General features: G+C 32.1%; 1 protein-coding gene across 2 annotated transcripts in view; it reads right to left on the bottom strand.

Annotated features, from left to right (window-relative positions):
- Window positions 1–539: 539 nt before the first annotated feature.
- The window catches only part of LOC145662655 (CUE domain-containing protein 2), a 58,507-nt gene continuing 40,007 nt past the window's right edge, over window positions 540–19,039 (bottom strand). The window contains exons 7-8 of one of the 2 annotated variants that reach the window (XR_014127076.1): window positions 10,559–18,720; window positions 540–10,521 (exon numbers count right to left, since the gene is read on the bottom strand). Coding sequence is in view for 1 of the 2 variants with exons in the window: in XM_081728449.1 (XP_081584575.1) it covers window positions 18,574–18,720 (147 nt within the window). In the remaining variant the exon portion in view is untranslated. Of the gene's footprint in view, window positions 18,721–19,039 lie in introns of both variants that reach the window. The other variant, XM_081728449.1, reaches the window with a different exon arrangement.

The following is a 19,039-nucleotide window of genomic DNA, read 5'->3' as shown; positions in this document are numbered from 1 at the left end:
AGTCCTATACACGTGTATAAGTTAGTTATTTTAGATTCTATAAATGGTGACTACACAATAGAAGTTTGCATTTACTATTTAGAAATGGAGAAAGTTTTCGGTCCGATCATTTCAATTTAATTATAGGTACATCTTCGAAAAAAGCTTTCAAGCTATATTAGTAATTAAAAATTTAGTGCTACGTATATGTGACGTAACACTGTCCTTATTATTGTATCATCTATTTTGTCTATCTTTGCAATTTATATTGTCGGTTTCCACAGGTCATCACATACTCCTTGTTTAAAACATGCTCTGTACTAATTCCGAATTACTTTATTTTCTATGTATATTGCATTCTGTCTTTTCCTTTTTATTATTTTTTAAAAATCTTTCTCACAGTTTAAGGATCTTGCAAGTATTTAAACGAAATTTGTTTTGAAGCATTAAGAGAATTATGTATACATTTCTTTAATTTAACTAGAAAGATAAAAATAATTTTGCAATGTTTATATTTGACAAAATTCAGAACTACATTTTCTCTATTAAAACAAATTAAGCAAGTTATTTAAGTATTTTTATTTTTATTATTATTATTATTATTACATAAATTTTACAATATAAATTGGCAATGTGTATACGCAACTGCACCTCACAACATACACAAAACTAAAGAACTTGAGATCTTCTGCAAATAGGTTGTCCTACAAGGACTGTTGGTTCATGATAGCTCTGTTTGCTTTGAATTCTATTCAATACTGCTAAATTGTTGATAGAAACAAAGCTACTAACATCAGCAATTGAACTGGGAACAGGAACACAATGCATGATACAGTGGTTTAAAATACATTGAAAATGTTGTAGCTTTTTATGTATATACTTACTATTCATTGTATATATATATATATAATTCTATATATATATACACATTTATTTATATTAATCCACAGTGTTCAAACTATCACTATAAAATAGTAAATTCAATACAATATTCAATATTCACCCATGTACGCACTTTCATATCATACTAGTAATAATCACTCATTTTCTCCCTACATATAGAATTTCGTTCGTTCTATATGAGCAATATAACAACACACGTTTTTTCTCACACAAAAATAAGTTAAGACAAAATATATAATAAAATCACTACATTATTACCAAATACGTAAATATAAATAAACATCACACACACTTTATATAAAAAAAAGAAAACAATAACCTTTATGTCACTCAACAAATACTATGTTATATATAACATTACAATGAAAATAAGTAGATTGTTCTCAATTAAAAAATGAAAAAAAATCACATGAACTTAAATATTTACAAAAAAAGTATGTAATAAATGAATTCTTAAAGGAAAACAGTTTCTATCTATTTACTTTCAGATCCAGCATAAACAATGTTTAGAAAATTTATATTTCTTTAAAGCTTATTCGTGATTCTATCTGCATTATGGTAGCATAGAAGCACCCGTCTCTTCTTATGCAGATATAAGTAAAAAAAAGAAGTTCCACGATTGGTTTAAAATATTATTAAAGTGATATAATATGTTAATTCTCTTGGAGATTCAAAAAATGCAATAAAATATGATGGTTCATAATTATTTGACGTTTCCCGAGCCGGACAATAAAACAAAATTCTTTACTTCAGTGCCCAGCACTTTTATCAAAGATATGCAATTAGTTTTTTTTTTTTCTTTCTTCAGAAAAACCATATTAAAGGACCCCACACTTTTCTTATAGAAAAATGGCTTCGTTTTTTATTTTTTAATTTCTGATATTTCGATTCTTCATATCTGACTGGACAAAAGTCATAATAGGCACAACCTCCGGAAAGGCCTCGAAATCCCTGTAATCGAGCCCTTAATTATTAGGTTTATAATCATACTCATAAGATGGTGCTGTTAATACGTTAGTTAGCACCATAACTTAAAAAAAAAAAAATCTGTTTGTTGCAATAGATAGCTACAGCAATTGCCACTTCCGGTTTCGTTAATTCCGTGCAGATTAAGAATATGGGAGCCATATTTTATGTCCATTAATGCACATAATAACTTTTGAAAGAAACCGAATTTTCAATTCTCTTTTTTTGCAATACATAACTCGACCAATCCTCTCTCCCTAGTGCGTTAAGGAGTCAATCCCGTGCAGTTTACAAATATGGAGACCACTTCTTTACTTCTATTACTTCACACGATAACTTTCGACAAAAGTGATTTTTTAAATTTGTTTTTTCTGCAATAAATAGCTAGAACGATTATCTCAGTCGAATTTGATGGAGTTCATGTATACTAAGAATATGGCAGCCACTTATTTACGTTTTGCGTGATCCTTCTTACTAGCTTTACCAGCATTTATTGTTACTTCGATGTGAAGTAAAAAGAGGTTATAGGAATATATAAGCTGCTTGTGTTTTGCTATTTTGAAATAATGTTAAAGAAGGAATATTTTCTCGTATTCTTTTCAGGAGAAAGAAAAATGTGTCTTTCGTAAAGAAGCACAATACATTAAGTAATAGTTTGGATTGAATTAACAAATAGGCGATTAAAAGATGTATAATTGTATAAAAGATAATTGAATGATTAGAAGATCGGATGGTTGATCATGGTATGGTAAATGGATAGTAGAGGATGGACGATCAAGAACTGTATGATTGAATTTAAATGGATGAATGACAGACGCTGAATGGATGTGAGTAAATCCTAAATAGATGAATGATGACTGTTTGAATGATAAATAGCTGGATGAACAGTGATTAGATAGTCGAATAGTAATAGTAATCCAATTTCACAACATTTAATAGTATGTTTGTTAAATCAATCAAGCCTTACGAAAGAGACTTTTTTCTCTCTTCTGAAAAGAACACGAAAAAACAAAAATATTCAATTCTTTAACATTATTTCAAAACAGCAAAAATCAACAAGCTTATATATATATATATATATATATATATATATATATATATATATATATATATATATATATATATATTCCTATAACCAGTGTTCGAAGTGGAAAAAGAGCAGAGACGGTATGTTTTATTACGATTTTGACTCGACATACCGGCTATCTAAATATTGAAATGCAGTGATGGTATGTTGCCTAAAAAATTGCATATTCATTTCCATTATGAATCAAAACCATGGGAGAACTTTTTGTAGTTATTCGTGGGGTATGGATAAACTTTGCGCCCGCCTATAACTTTCTGCGAGTAATAATAATAAAATATCTCCATATGTTGTATTATAGAGAATTATACACTTTTTTCCACACACACTAACAATTTTAAACTATTTTCCGCGGATAAACTCCCGGATTCCTCACTCGACTGCGGTATTCCAGATCCCGGAAAGTTTTATTCAAGTATGAAATAGACGCAAAAATACGTTTTAGTGAAAGTACATGTACATAAGTTCCATCAATTTAATATTTTTGACACACCAAATAATAACCGAACACTTAAGCAAAATAAAAAGACTTCTTTGATTACATACACTACCATTTTTCTCGTAAATACCGAATTCAGTTATGTATTTCTTTACCATTGTAGACAAAAGAAGTCCCGGGGAACTCACAATACTTTCCGATTACAGTTTAAACGAGTCGCTTCATACACTGCATTTTGTTTGGTTGAGCTGATTTTGAGTTTAACGTCCCTTTCAGAAGCGAGGCTATATGAGACGGGACAGACTGATTAACGTGGAATCCGAACCACATGAGCTCCGGCCGGGAATCGAACCCGGGTCTCCCACTGCATTTTCTTTGGATTGGGCCCATGAGTGATTTCTTTCTGCTATCTGACCCTTATTTGCAACTAACACTACCAACACGAGTTCTTGCGTAAGAGCAAGGGTTGAACTTCTTTGTAGACAACTCTTTTTTAAAAACAAAAGATAGGAAAAATATAACAAAATTATTGGTGTTGTCAACTTAGAGAAATTATTTCTATATAAGAAATAAAATCTTTGACGTGCAAAGCAATTCGTCAGTCACTATGTATAAAAATTTATTTATTAAAGGTATATTAGCAGCCACTTTCCATTGATGGTATGTCTTGATCACTGCCAAACCATAGGTGGTATGTCTTCATCATTGAGAAACCAGAGATGGTATGGCATACCACCGCATACCGTCTCACTTCGATCACTGCCTATAACCTCTTTTAAAAAACAAGAAATAAATTTCTGTAAAAACAGTAAGAAAGATCACGGAAAATATAAAGAAGTGACCCACACATTCTTATTCTGCACGGAATTGATTTCATTAACGAACTGCGCAGTGACAATTTCCCCAGTTATCTGTTGCAAAAAAACAGAATTCCAAAATTCGGTTGCGTTCAAAAGTTATCGCGGAGTAGAGTACTAAAACTACAATCTTATTTAGGGCTCGAATGGGGGCTTAGAAAGTCTCTCCGATGCTTCTGACCATTATGACTTTCGCTGTCAGATGTAAAGGATCAAAACAGAACAAATTAAAATAATAATAATAATAATAATAATAATAATAATAATAATAATAATAAAAACAAGCCGTTTTTCCATAAGGAAAGTGTCTTTTCATGAAAAATGAACATTACAAACGTCTTCTACAATAAGAGTTTATAATCATAATTCTAAAATAGTATTAATGATAATACGGCTCAATTATTTTTAAAAAAATAAATAAATAAAACACAAAACTCCGTACAGTCATGGATTTAGCAACACTTGTGTAGATTTATGCTGCCATCATAACGCTGTAACGGCACGGAAATGATGTTCATTATCAAAATGATTTCTCATCTCGAGGAGTTTTAATTAATTAGGAGTACTATCTTTCTCTTCCTTGTTCCGTCCCGCCTCTTGTACTCATCACTATTTACTCACCAAAATCTATTCACTTTGGATAAAGAATTCGTCCCATAATTATTTACAATTCTTACCTTGTCAAAATCATTCTTCTTTTGCAGACTTATCTAAACATTTATTTGAAGAGTAACAAAACAAAAACACAATAAAGATTCCATCTAACACAGCGAAACTTCACGAATCTTATTTTATTATGACTGTAGATTCATCTCTTAATCTCACCAAGATAAACCAAATACATTTTGGTACAATTACCTAAAATTCAGGCCTGCCAATGAAACTTTTCTAGTTTAATCATTTTCATAAATACTGCCATTTATTCAATATGTTACTAACGATTTGACAATTTTTACTTATCCTAAGTTTTACCCTAATATATTTTAACATACATCGTTAAAAAAATGGTACAAGGTTAATCGAAAAATTTCGGTACTCATCTTTGTGAACATAGGATTTTGACAAGGTAAGCAAAATGTATGATTACTATTATTTTAAGAGAAACACAATTTCAATTAAGATCCGTACAATTTAGATATTATAATTGTAGAAGTCATTTAATGAAAAATTATTTTATGCTACAAGAATCAATTTTTGCTATTCTGTTTCATATACGAATCCCCATATGTCATTATTAACTTACAATTTATTTGCCTATTGAAAGAATTACTGCTTCCCTCTGCTTATAAAGCAACAACAACAGGGAACAATCATCATCTAAATTTCAGTCTGTATAAATTGCTTTGATTTGAAATTACATACAACTTCACCCACTCTATACCTGACATATACCAACAATACCGATTTACACCGAAAACGTCAATCACCAAATGTATTGCTACTTGTAAAAGTTCTTCACGTTAACAGTTTATTGTTTTATATACACAGTTTACTTGAACCAAAGGAAAAAATAATTGTATTTTTAATAATTTATTTACAATTCTGCCGATATCTACTGTAACTTCTTTCTTAGAAAGCAATGAGATTCACAAAAAAATGGTACAAATTACATGAAATAGCTTATTAAATAAAATAACATGAGTGCTCGTTTAATAAACAACAATTTGAGAGAAAAATGATTACAGCACGTTACAGGAATGAATTCAGAGGGGTTAAAGAAGGATTATTAACACTGATATGTTACTTTTTCTTCACATTTATATTGTATCAGTGACTCCGCGTAGAGTAGTCGCTAATACTTCACTTTTGGTGCGAGCGGTTCCGGGTTCGATTCCCATTAGACACTTTGTCGAAAAGGTGTATAGCTTTTTCAAGCCAGCCATCCTGAGTGGGATTTTCCTGGGTTTTCCTTGTTCACACAACGCAAGTGCCAAGATAGTACCTAACATACAGATTCTAGGCTACTTTCTTCCTTCCCCAATCCTTTCTTTTTTTCCCCTTTCCCCAATATGATTTTCCACCGGTTCTTCGTTCCATCAGCTGTAATCATTTACATATTATTTCTTAATAATTATTTTACATGTATTTGATACATATGACTATAGTATAATATTATTATTAGTTAAAAAGAAATAAAACTCCTCATTTTATAGAATACGTAATTTAAAGTGGTCAAAAATAACCAGATAATGGATATTAGACGTACGATTAATATTTATTTAATGGATAATATCGAGGCGACAATCTGCTATTCAATCCCGCTATACAACCATCCCTTAAGCAACTGCATATATTGAATTAATTTGCAGTCTGTGCTTGAACAGTCCTTCTCCTGTTGTTCTAAACTGCCAAATATGTAGTCTACTCTGTAAATATCGAAGGAATCCAAGATAGAACTCCACATTCCTTACTTAACTCCACATTTGCAACAGCTTTCTCTGTACGGGTAATTAACTATAGCTACTATTTTGCTACAGAAACTTCTCTGATGTGTACAAAGACACAACCAACTATAATTTTTTTAGAAAAAAAAAGTCATGATAATACTCACATATTACATTAAAAAAAACACTGTGAGAAATTAACACTATCAAATACACTTACTACTTGTTTATATAAAAGGAACTCTCACTATAACAAAGATATTAAAATGAGTCAACTAACTTTAAAAACGAAGAAAAAAATTAAATGCTGCAAAGATCAGAGAATCTATTTCGCTTGAAATACTACACAAAAACTGCGAAACATCTTTTCTTTTTGTGATTTACACAATTAAATAGTGACTGACTAACAACACTAAACTCATACAAAAAATAATATATATATATATCACAAGAACTAAATGTTGTACAAAAACAATACAGCATAATAAAATGAAAAAATGCATTATAGCTGTTAAACTATACATTCACAGTATAATAACTTTAACGAGTACTTTCATTTCTCAACTAGACCTTCTGAAATATCGAAACTGCAAAATATGAAGTATGTTTCTATTTCTACGTACAAACACTCGAAATTGGCTGCCAACATTTTTTAATATAACCTTTTAGCTGCAAATAGTTCACAATGTTACAAACATGAAACAAATTTGATGCTTATTGTATGATACTGAATAAAATTGTAATTCATTAAATTACAAACTCTTTTGATTACAATATTTGATTGCTTTTTCTGTACAATTATGGTTTACATATGTGATATCGAGAACTGTTCCTAAGATTACTTTTCAAAGTAAAAACACAAATATGAAAACATTTCATTCACGACCATCCAATTATAGGCAAGCACGTTATCGTTGAGTTTCATCTTTTATAAGTGAAACAGTATTTGATTAGGCTTCTTTATCATCTTATTTGTAGCTCTATCTATTAGTTCTACTGTTCTCATGAAATAAGGAAGTAATCAAGGCGTAAGGATTATTCACACCCCGAAACTTTTCGAATAAATGAGATATTTCGATAGGAGCAGAAAGATATTTCTTTACTCTTATGGAACAATTTCTTTCTTCTTCTTCTTCTTCTTCTTCTTCTTCTTATTATTATTATTATTATTATTATTATTATTATTATTATTATTATTATTATTATTTGCTAAATGAAACTGGAATGCACATGAAAAACATACTGTTTATGTTCATGAGTATCCACTTAACAAAGAGCACAGCTCGCAGAAAGAAATCAGAAACTAATTTTAAAAAATTGAAATATTATTGAAATTACAAAGCTAACAATTAGTTTCCATCTTATATAGCCTAAGTGCTACACAGCAACCCTACACTCGTCTTAAATCAGAAATTCACAATAAATAACTTATACAAATCTATATTTTGAATTACTTTTCCGTATCATGTAAAGTCGACAATAGCTGAATTTATTTTTCGCATATTTGAAGTTGTTTCCCACATTTTTTTTTTTTTTTATAATGTATTTTAAACCAATTCCTAACATACATTCCATAATGATATTACTATTATCTATTCTTTATTTACAAGGGTTAGGTGGTTGATCATTCTTCATTTAACCCAACTCTTTCAATTTAAGGCATTTAGATTTGACTTCTCTCTTCCTTTTCGTCCTCTATTTTACTATGAAAGATTTTCTGCTGATCTACATTTTATTTTGTTTTTATTTATTTATTTATTTACTTTTTGATGGTAACATTTTATAGCACCAAAAATTTTGTGATCTTGCAATATGGTTTGTATATTATCAACTACATCGAATTAATTCTCATGTCATTCAGAACCAATATAAATCACGGTCTCCATAACCTTTGCATTGAATAAGAATGTAAAACAAAATCAATCACCCTGCACAAACTTTTCCCGTTGCTACCACAAATTTCAAAAACACAGAATTCCACTTATCTCCTACAATTCTTTTCAGCATTAAACAATGAAGCTCTAGCTTATGCTGCGACATTTAGACAGCTGGAGACCTCAACTATTTTATTCACTGTCCAGTAACATATAATCAAACGAATGATAGGAAAGCGGCATATAACTCTGTATTACATTTGGCTATATCAGTCTTTTATATTATATATATATATATATATATATATATATATATATATATATATATATATATAAGGTGTTCTATAAATGGCGCCCACGGACCACAGAGCACTATTACACAAACCAAAATAAAGCAAAAAATATATATATATTTGTATATATTTCTGGTATTCGTCTGGAGACGCGAATTACATTATGTGGCAGCGTCGCAGATAAAGAACCATAGAGTAGATTTACCAATCAAAAGGTTACATCGATTCTTTCCAGTCTACACCAGCATTACTTATGAGTGTAGCAATCGATGCAATTCTTTGATAGATTTATATGGCAATACTAATGTTTCCAAGTTAATCTGCGACGTTGCCAGGTAGTGAAATTTTGATTCCCCACAGCGGCTGAAGGAGGCTTCCGAGAGTATACCATCATATCAGAATTTTGCTTTATTTTGATCTGTAGAAGAGTACTTTCTGGTCCGTGGGCACCATTTTTAGAACACCCGATATATATATACATGGTGTCCCAGGAGGAAGGGGCAGTATTTTGGGAAATGGTTGTATGGGTGATTCAAAGCAAAAAAGTTCATATGAACATAGGTCCTAATCTCAACGGGTTGACAGCTACAGGTTGTTAACCACTTATTACTCATTATGTAGTTATTCTACAGATGTGGTACATAGCCGATTTAAAAGGTGATGAAATGACCTTTCCAACGATATGCAATATGTGGCAGTCGTATCTTTGGAAGATAAGTTATTGAGGGATACTTTGGGATCAGTGCTGCCATCCAATTTCTTTAAATAACTTTCTCAGATTTCCCTCAACAGCGTCCCTCCCGAAGAGAACACTGCCATATGCTTCATACCGTTGGAAAGAACATTCCATCACCTTTCAAATCCGCTATGTCTTACCGCTGTAAAATAGTTACAGGGTGAACAATACGCAACAAAGTCAAAAATGGTTCACAACCTGTGGCTCTCAACCCGCTGAGATTAGGACCTATGTTCATATGAACTTTTTTGCTTAGAATCACTCATACTACCATTTCCCAAAATATTGCCACTTCCTCCTGGGACACCCTATATATATCGTATTTTATTAATAAATAAATGCTTATTTACATACCTAATACATTTTGGTACTTCATACTAATCCGTTCCTCTAACAACATCATACTTGTGCTGTATATTTAGTGTGTACAATGTGGCTATGTCTGTTTACTGCACCATATAAACACCACATACGTCTTTGTGTTACATTTTAATTTCTGAGAAGCTGAAATTAAACTTCTTTGAATTTTTCAGTACACTTAACCATACTAATTACATGAAAAAAGTTTTTCTTTTTTTTTCCATTATGTTTCTATTTCCAAACGAAATTTGAAATTTTTAATGCTATTGATTTAAAAACGATGAAAATCCTTGAAGTATTAACAGTTTATTTAAGCTTGAAACTAAATAGTGTATTTTAAAGTCTTTGTAGATGAAAATGTAAAAATCTGTATTACTTTACCCTCAAAATAGAGAGGGCTCACACATTTTACGATTTGACAAGCAATGTAAATTTTTTATTAATGTGAGAACTTTAATTCAACGATAACGTGATTGCCACTTAACTGGAAAGTATCGTCAAGTTTTAATTAAATATTAATTGCAGTCTTATAATATAAATAGAACGATATTTGCTTTAGAAAGCAAAATAATTTCTTTAAACCAGTAATTTTTACTAGTACCATAAAGCTATAAGCACAAGGTCGCAAATATATATTTTTCCGTTACTATCCCCAATATGCATAAATGGGGATAGTAAAACACCTATCTGCTCACTAATGTTAAGTACCAGCCATATTGAAAGATCTGATGCTCTGAACGAACTATAAATTGTTTGCATAGGTCGATTATCCTTTTCTTTTAAATACAAAGGAAAGAACAGCATTACAATTCAACTTAAAAGGAATCAATTATTTATGAAATACTACGAACTAGTGTGATCAATGTAGGTTACGAACGGAGCACGTTCGGAACGTTGCAAATGAGGGATTTATTATCCTGTTCTAAAATAAGGTATGTAATATTGAACGGCAACTTTGGAAGTTTATGCTTTTAATGTAGTAACTGACAACATTTGCAAGAAAGATGATACTGCAAAAAGCCGTCCGATAACTGGAAAGAGTGATGAGGGGAAAGAATGGCAAACTTCATTTTAAACGAATGGGGCTTCAACCCATTTTCATCAAATAGTCTATACATTTTCTGATGATTAAAAAAAAAAAAAAAAAAAAAAAAAGCATTATATATGCACAACTGATATTTCAAAAATTACTAATGTGACCAATCTCAGACTTATGTATTTTTTTTCTTAGCATTAATGGTGTCAGACCAACAGTAAGCATAGAAATGTCTGAAGTCAATTTGAGCTCACGACCAACATGGATCTGACATCGAATAACTCGTGGTGATTAGCAACAACAATGTATGCGATTTCTTTTTTAATCAGAAATAACGTTCAATATTACACTTTCCTCAGGACATGATAATAAATATCGCAGTTCTAATGTTCCAAAATTGTTCACTTAGTTTCTAATAAGCCTGTATTTTTGATACCTTTTTATTGCTCATCTCATTCTTTCTAATGAAGAGCGCCAACTAAAATTTATCAGTAATAACTAATAGGTTGAAAACACTAAGAAAAATACTTTTCGTAGTATTTGGTTAGCATTCAAAGGGCCAACATTCTGTTCTATTTGGATATACCTAGGTAGGAATAAGAAAACTTTTACACTCCTGAGAACAATAACTTCAATACCAGTCACAGAACTCTTCGTTTTTACAACTGGTGTCTTTAATTAATTGATATACACTTCCTGTGTTAATTCTACTTTTCCAGTAACACCAATACTAAGAAATTTAACCACTGCAAACCCAATAATGTGTAATTCACCCTTTTTCTAGGAGACATGATATTTAATATAAATTCATTATAATAGACAGATATGGAGATTCTACTCATTCAAGTTGCACAGTGTTCGAAATGAATTAATACAATAAGTTAAAAGAAACAGGTGTGTTTTGAAATAAAAATGAAATGAAATCTTTGAGTTTAACGTCTCACGATTACGTCTGTTAGGCTAAGGGAGACGATGATTAAAGCAAGTGAATGATGATGGAAGAATTGGTAGAATGAGAATGTGGGAGGAAACGAAGTAGTACGAGGAAGCCGCTAAACAAGTTATGTAACTGTTAATGGAAGCCGCTTGAAGAACTGTCTTACCAATAAACCCGAAAGGTTTCTGGTATTATCTTAGAAATAAACCTTTCTCTTCCGTATTTCGTCACAGATTAATTCAAAACATGATTAATCGTTGAATTTCTCTCACTACATTATTTACATGGTCTACAGATAAGTATGGAATAAAAGAATTAGTAACAATAGAATAGATGAGAATTAATTAACAGGTAATAACTATGAACAATATGTACACTAACGTAACCATTCAATTCTATAAACGTAACCATTTTGGGGCTTCTAATATGGGTTTTCACAGTACAAAATTTTCAGAAGCAACTACGCTTCTTCTTTTCTAATTGAAGATGTCAACGATCTAATTCCAACTTTGTCCAAATACTTATGTCAGAGTTTAATTTTATTCCGTTATTCAAATGGAAAAGTCTCGCACGCTTATGGACGATGAAGATTTATTGACAGTGTGTTTTGTGTTTTTGATAGTTCGAAAGACCTAATGTTGTAGTATTCTGATATATGTTCTTGAACTAATCCTTAGAGGAGATGCGAATATCAGGAGGAAAAAAAATCAAATACTGAATATCTCACGAGGTTCATCATGAGCAGTATACAGGCCATACACAAGGTTTCAGCAAAGTGGATGCCAAAATGTCTGAACAGTCATTAGAAGAGAAACGAGTTGAAGCAATTCCGTCCATTTGAGGCTAGTGATTTTTTTTATTTCTTTCTTTACGATTCGTGATTAGGAAGAAGCTTGACTCCATGTCTGAGACCAAGATCAATCAATGGAGTGGCGCCACTTTGGGCCTCCGCAGCTACGAAAGGTCCGCATCTATGGCCATAGCTTGAGTTTTCTGGGACAAAGACGGTATTCTGTTGATGAACTACCTATCTCGGAATTCTAGTATCTTGGCGAGTATTATGCCAATCTATTGGATCAGCTTCACGAGACAACTAAGACGAAACGCCGCGGAAATTGTCTAAAGTTACAACTGCTCACCTCACACATTTCAAATTGAACACCTTGGAATTCCAACTGGTTCCTCACCTTTCTATTCGTGTGACCTAGCTTCCTCTGGTTACCATTTGTCCTCACACTTGAAGAAGTTACGAACTCAGCGCCTTCTCGTATAATGATGTTCTTTCAAAAATACAACATTGATAAAGCGAGAGTCATCAAATAATCTTCATCGCCAGTACAAAGACAAGCATATGAGTCCTTTTTAATTCGCACGAAGGTACTAAAGTTCTTACAGGTATTCTAGACAGAATTTTGAATCACTTCATTGACACTTTTGCCGTTATCGCCAACTACAACAGAAGCACAATGAATTAACATTTTTATACTGTGAAAACATACCGGAAACCTTAAGAAAATTTGATGTTGATTTGGAGTATCGTCTCTTTTAATATCAAGGCTATATGAGACGTTGAACTACAGCTTAACGTGGGACCCGAACTCCATGGACTCCCGATGAGAATCAAACTCCGGCACGTACTCTAACCGTATAGTTACAAGAGAGCTCTTAAGATATTTTGTGTTTACAAGTGTACATAGGTTTTACCTGTAAGTCTCATTCATTCTATTTCCACTAAAACCCTTTCCTTAGTGCCTATGTTGACAATTTTGACACTCTAGTCAACGAAATTCGGCGATTAATGATTGCTTGACAAGGTACACAAGAGTAAGGTAAGTATTTTGTGAAATGAAATTTCTAGTTTAACGTTTCATGTTTATGCACCAAGGGAAACGGAAACGATGATGATGATAATGAATGAAATGGAATAACGAAAGTGAGAGAGGGAACGGGAGAACCCGAGAAAAAACACACACACTGTTTATCCACCACAAAGTTCACAAAATGAAAATGAAATCTTTAAGTTTTACGTCCCACTCTTATGTCGATTAAGCTAAAGGAGACGGTGAAGATGAGAAATGAATGAAATGGTGGAATGAAGAAAGTGGGAGGAAACGAAAGAACCCCGAGAAAACCCATGAGCACGGTGTTTGTCTACCACAAAGTCCACAGGGCGCGAGCTTTTTCACGTAGAGTGAGATATTTTTATGACATTCCTAATTTATAAACTGAAATAGTGATGACGTCATTTCCTTTCCTTTACCATGGTGATCGCCATGTTTTTTTTTTTCCTATACAAACGTGTAAAGCGAATGGTGTATTTTAAAGTCTAGTACAAACAAGGATAACGACTGCAAATTTATTTACAATTATAAAATGTTTTAACGACTAATGAAGTTGGTGGGAAAGGCTACAGATTTAGAATATGGAAATGCATTTAGGAAACTACGAATAAAATCAAGAAAATTCAGAAAGAAAGACTAATATCTAAAGAACTTATTTCTAAAAGCGCCACATCTCTAACTGATAAGATAGCAAGCGAATAATTAATGTAAACGTCATTTTCATGTAATCCACCTTAGAAGCAATGATACACAATATAAACTCCCTAACGTGCAGATTGACAAACTGTTGGCAGAAGGAACACTAAAATCATACGATTTTAAAAAAAAAAAAATCTTTAAAATAACATTAATTCTATTGAGACATTTACTTTTCTTATGTTCACTTTTGATAACGGAAGTGCATAATATTAACGTCCACAATATTACAAAAGAAAAGGAAAAAAGGCATGTCTGAAAATTTTCAATCCGGACCATCAGTGGATAAAAGTCAAATTTTCCTTGTATACCCTATCAACTTTTTTTTTTCTTAAAGCATTTAGAAACAGTACAATAAGAAAACACCCAATTATGAATGGTTCTGCATATATTCTAAACAACTGCTAAAAATTAATCATGTAACGTATGCAATGTTATGATACTTACATTAATGAATAAAAATTTTCCACAATTACTTAAGGTTAATATCTGATTATGAAGAAGATGAGTACACTTGTTTTCTATTTTTCTTTTTTTTATACCTTTAGTTCCATTGATTAGAAATATTTAAAAGAAAACATATTTCATTCACTCTAATGCTTGCAATTCCGAAATATTTCATCATAAAATTTTGTTTTCGCTTTGCATTTAGGTCCTTTAGGTATTTAGGCTACTTGTTGTTTAGAAAATAAAATGATCACTATGATAACGAACAGGATGTGACGTCACACTATTTCAGTCAATTAGATATCGTCATAATACTTCTAGGATATTTTAGTGGGCTAACAAAGTTTATTTTAAGATAGTTTGCGTCTGTCTGGTGGCAGTGTTTCCAGCCACAGAAAACTTTAATTCCCGATTTAAGGTGAAAAATTCGGAAAATATCACTTTTCCCTCTATAATTTCCTTTGTGTTGGCTACATTGGAACGTACCAGTATCTGAAAGCCTCGTCTTTGGCCACCGCAATGCACCATAGAATGTTTCAATAGGATAAATATGGAAGTTGCAGCACCTGCATAACTTGATTTTTGCTTCTGAGGCGGTAAAAGTGTCAAAATTTCGTGTGTACAATGAGAGAGAATTTTTTTCATTCTGTCTTTGTATGACAACCAAAGACTTCACGTTTTAACCGTGCGTTATTGACACACCAAAGAGTTTTTTGAGGTGACTTGGACCCATGTGGCAACAGTGGTGTCAGCTCCAAAATATCTTCAAATTCCGTTATGGATTTTTTGGGGTGAATTTTCACCCCTACATTTCCCTCCCGTTGGCAACACTAGAATCAAACTTACGCCATAAAATTGCCACGTCCTTCTTCTGAAAAACAAGGTCTTAACTATATGAATGGAGTAAATAGTCTTTGAGTTATAATTCATTAGCTGAAAGTCGACGAAAACGCCAAAAATGACCCTGTCTCGAAAGGGTTAATCATCCGATTTCCAGCAATCCCTATTTGCTAAATTAAGCATTTCCAGATCTATTATTATTATTATTATTATTATTATTTAACCACTAAGGACAGAAGTAAAGGAGGGAAATATGTTGTTGACAAAGCCAAACATACATCGACAGGATTCCTCGTGGTTAAGTGGTTAGAACTTCGCTACCTATCCAGAAAGCCGGGTTTGATTCCCGGTGATAGGTACTGTTTGAAAAATTAAATGAAATCTGTCAGTTTAACGTCCTACAAGTATGCTCTTTAGGCTAAGGAAGACGATGATTAAAGCAAATGAATGATGATGGAAGAATTGATAGGATGAGAATGTGGGAGGAAACGAAGTACCACACAAAACCCACGGATACGATGTTGTCTATCACAAACTTACTTGGTCGGGGATCGAACTAGGTAAGCGCTCTACCACTGCGCCATATGATCTCTATTGTGGTTTGATTTAAGCCCATGGGTATACGCTTAACATAGCCTATTAGTACCTAGGTGCTATATATTTCTTGTATACTGGCCATCCCGTTCCACTACATAAAAAAAAAAAAAAAAAAAATACGTAGGTGTTGAAATAAGAAAGAAAGAAAAAAAAGACGTCCGTGCCTATCAGTTGCTTGGTTCATACTAGTGGCGCAACTCAGTAGTCACTGTGTGTGAAAAGGACATAAGGATAAAAGAAGTAAGACAGATCTGACTCTCATAGGAAGTTAAACCGCAATCTTTATTAAAATACGTTGTTGAAAAACATTTTCGAACTATCCACCAAGCTCACGAGTGGCTAAAAGGAAATGATAGTTTAATGACCCATTTTCCAAATACACACTGGAATTTTCAATTTAACTGCATTCGAACTTTATTCGGAGATTTCCATAAGTACAGAGAGAAAGCATTGGAGTATACAGATGAAATTAGTGTCTGTAAAATCTTGAGAAATACTGAAAACATGAAGCCGTAAAACGTCATTTCAAGAAAAGACTATTTCATTTAAAATGTAAAATTAACTCCATGCTGAAACTTTGCCTAACTATGTAATGTGGTAACAAAATTTTCTCCTACAACTTTGGTTAAAATATAGTTTTAAAATAAAGATGTTGCATTACCAGTTACCTGAGTGAAATATTGGATTGACAGGAAAAAAAAAAAAAAAAAAAACTTCCAACTGGGAAAAAAATTCTATGATAAATTTCAAAATTCTCCGATTTAATGAAACAGTGAGTGCTTTATTTGAAACTTAAGACTTATCCCTGTGTTTTTAAGGGTCTGAATTTACAAGAAAGGGTGTGAAGTCACTCCATCGTGAGAAAAAGAAAGTTGAAACTGTATTCATGCAGTGAAATTTTTCAATTTTCAGGAATAACATGTGTGCTCCCTATTCACACTAGTCAGGGGCAAGAGGGTCAATTCACCTTCGATTTTAAAAGCATGTGACTAGGTTACTTTCCTAAGAGCTACGTTACTGACTGACAATGGATTTGGTCCTAAAGATAAGGTGTTATAAACCTTCGACTTAAATGTTTGCTTGATTCTACAGTGTACGTTACTACTACTACCATAATCATCTTTACGCTTCAGTGCGTATGTTGAACCAAGTTTTTATATTAATTGTTTAGTGCAACATTGCGTGCGTTGATCTTAAAAAATGAGTGCATACTTCCTAGTGCAACTTGTACTTTTAATTCTTAAACCTTAGGTATTTTATATTGTACAACTCTACAATGAGCAGTGAAGTGAACGATAGTATTTCAAGTTGCCCTTAAACTTTGGAATAATCACAACTGAGAGAAAATTATATATGGCGTTTACAAACATTTCGGCCACATTTTAAATAAATCAATATGTAAAATTTCACGACTGAAAGTGTATAATGTGACACACTGTAGTAGTATCAACGAATATACTATTATAAAGCTCAGAAAACCTACATGGGTTTTTAGTGGTCTTTTCGTATCTGGGCCCACTTGATTGAGCCCTGTTACTAAATAATGACTATGAAATATGAAGGTTTTTCCTCATAAGAAGCATACAATATTAACAGAATATTTAGATAGCTAATTTCTAAAATATAATTTGAATGTATGTGTTTAAGACAACGAAACTCCTGATTTAGAGTATTCAATTGTCTCCTCATTACTTTTTCACCATTTTTTAAAAACTCATTTTACTTATTTTGCTTCTTGTTCACAATGTAATTTCTTAATACTTACAACATACTACTATATTAAATAGTTCGTGTTTTCGAAGTGCTTCTCATCTCTCGGCAACAAAAGTATCTCGAAAACGTTTACCAATAAATTGCGTTTCTCTTTTTCCTAAGTAGTGAACAAAAGTAATTGGGAAACAAATGAAACCTCATATCAAACAAATCATGAAGATTCATTTCGAACACTGTGTGTTGTAATATGTTGCGACAGCTTATACACACAATATAGACAATAATAACATTCATATACTCATACAGTAGAATGTAACACGAGTGTAATGGTGTAGCAACCTACATCACAGTATTAGGTCACTTGACAAAAATAAGTTTTGCTTGAGCAAGACACCAAAGCTTCTCGACAAGACGGACTTGTAACCGGATTGCTGATACGAGAGAGAGAAAGAGATTACTTCCAATTAACTAAAGCCATAAGAACATAAAAAAACACACACGAATCCCGATTCATCTCACATCCTCACTTTGGCAACCTTACTTGTACATGAATAAGAATAGATCTCACTGGATTACCAGTGAAACAGTTAATCAATGAAACCGATATTGGCGAGCAGGCTTCAAACTTACGTAAGTCTTCTTCATATCGTCAGCTTCTTCCTTCTTCACTTCTGTAAACCTTTCACCTTTCATGCTCACTATTTTGTTATCCCTATACCTTATTAATTTCTTAGGTTCCTGTTGAAAAAATAAAATAAAATACATCCACTCAACTATAAGAGATATTAGACACATTATTTATAATATTCCATTAGTTTGGCAACTAACAACATGCATTAACACTCTGCTTTCAATTGTAATTATGTTTTCACTTTCAAACACGATTTATTATTGACTAAAATAATAACATTAAGAAGTAACCAAAATAAATTCATAATTATTCGTAAATTTATTTTGAAAATCACAATAAACTAAGCTGTAAACAACTTGCTCTGATTAAGGCCATGAAATAGAAACGTCGACATGACGCCACAAGTAATTTTCTAGGAAGTGGTCC

Source organism: Thermobia domestica, chromosome 10 (assembly GCF_964235325.1).
Source record: "Thermobia domestica chromosome 10, izTheDome1.hap1.1, whole genome shotgun sequence".
Taxonomy (NCBI): domain Eukaryota; kingdom Metazoa; phylum Arthropoda; class Insecta; order Zygentoma; family Lepismatidae; genus Thermobia; species Thermobia domestica.
The sequence above is the reverse complement of the archived record's forward strand: the minus strand, read 5'-3'. Positions and strand labels throughout refer to the sequence as shown.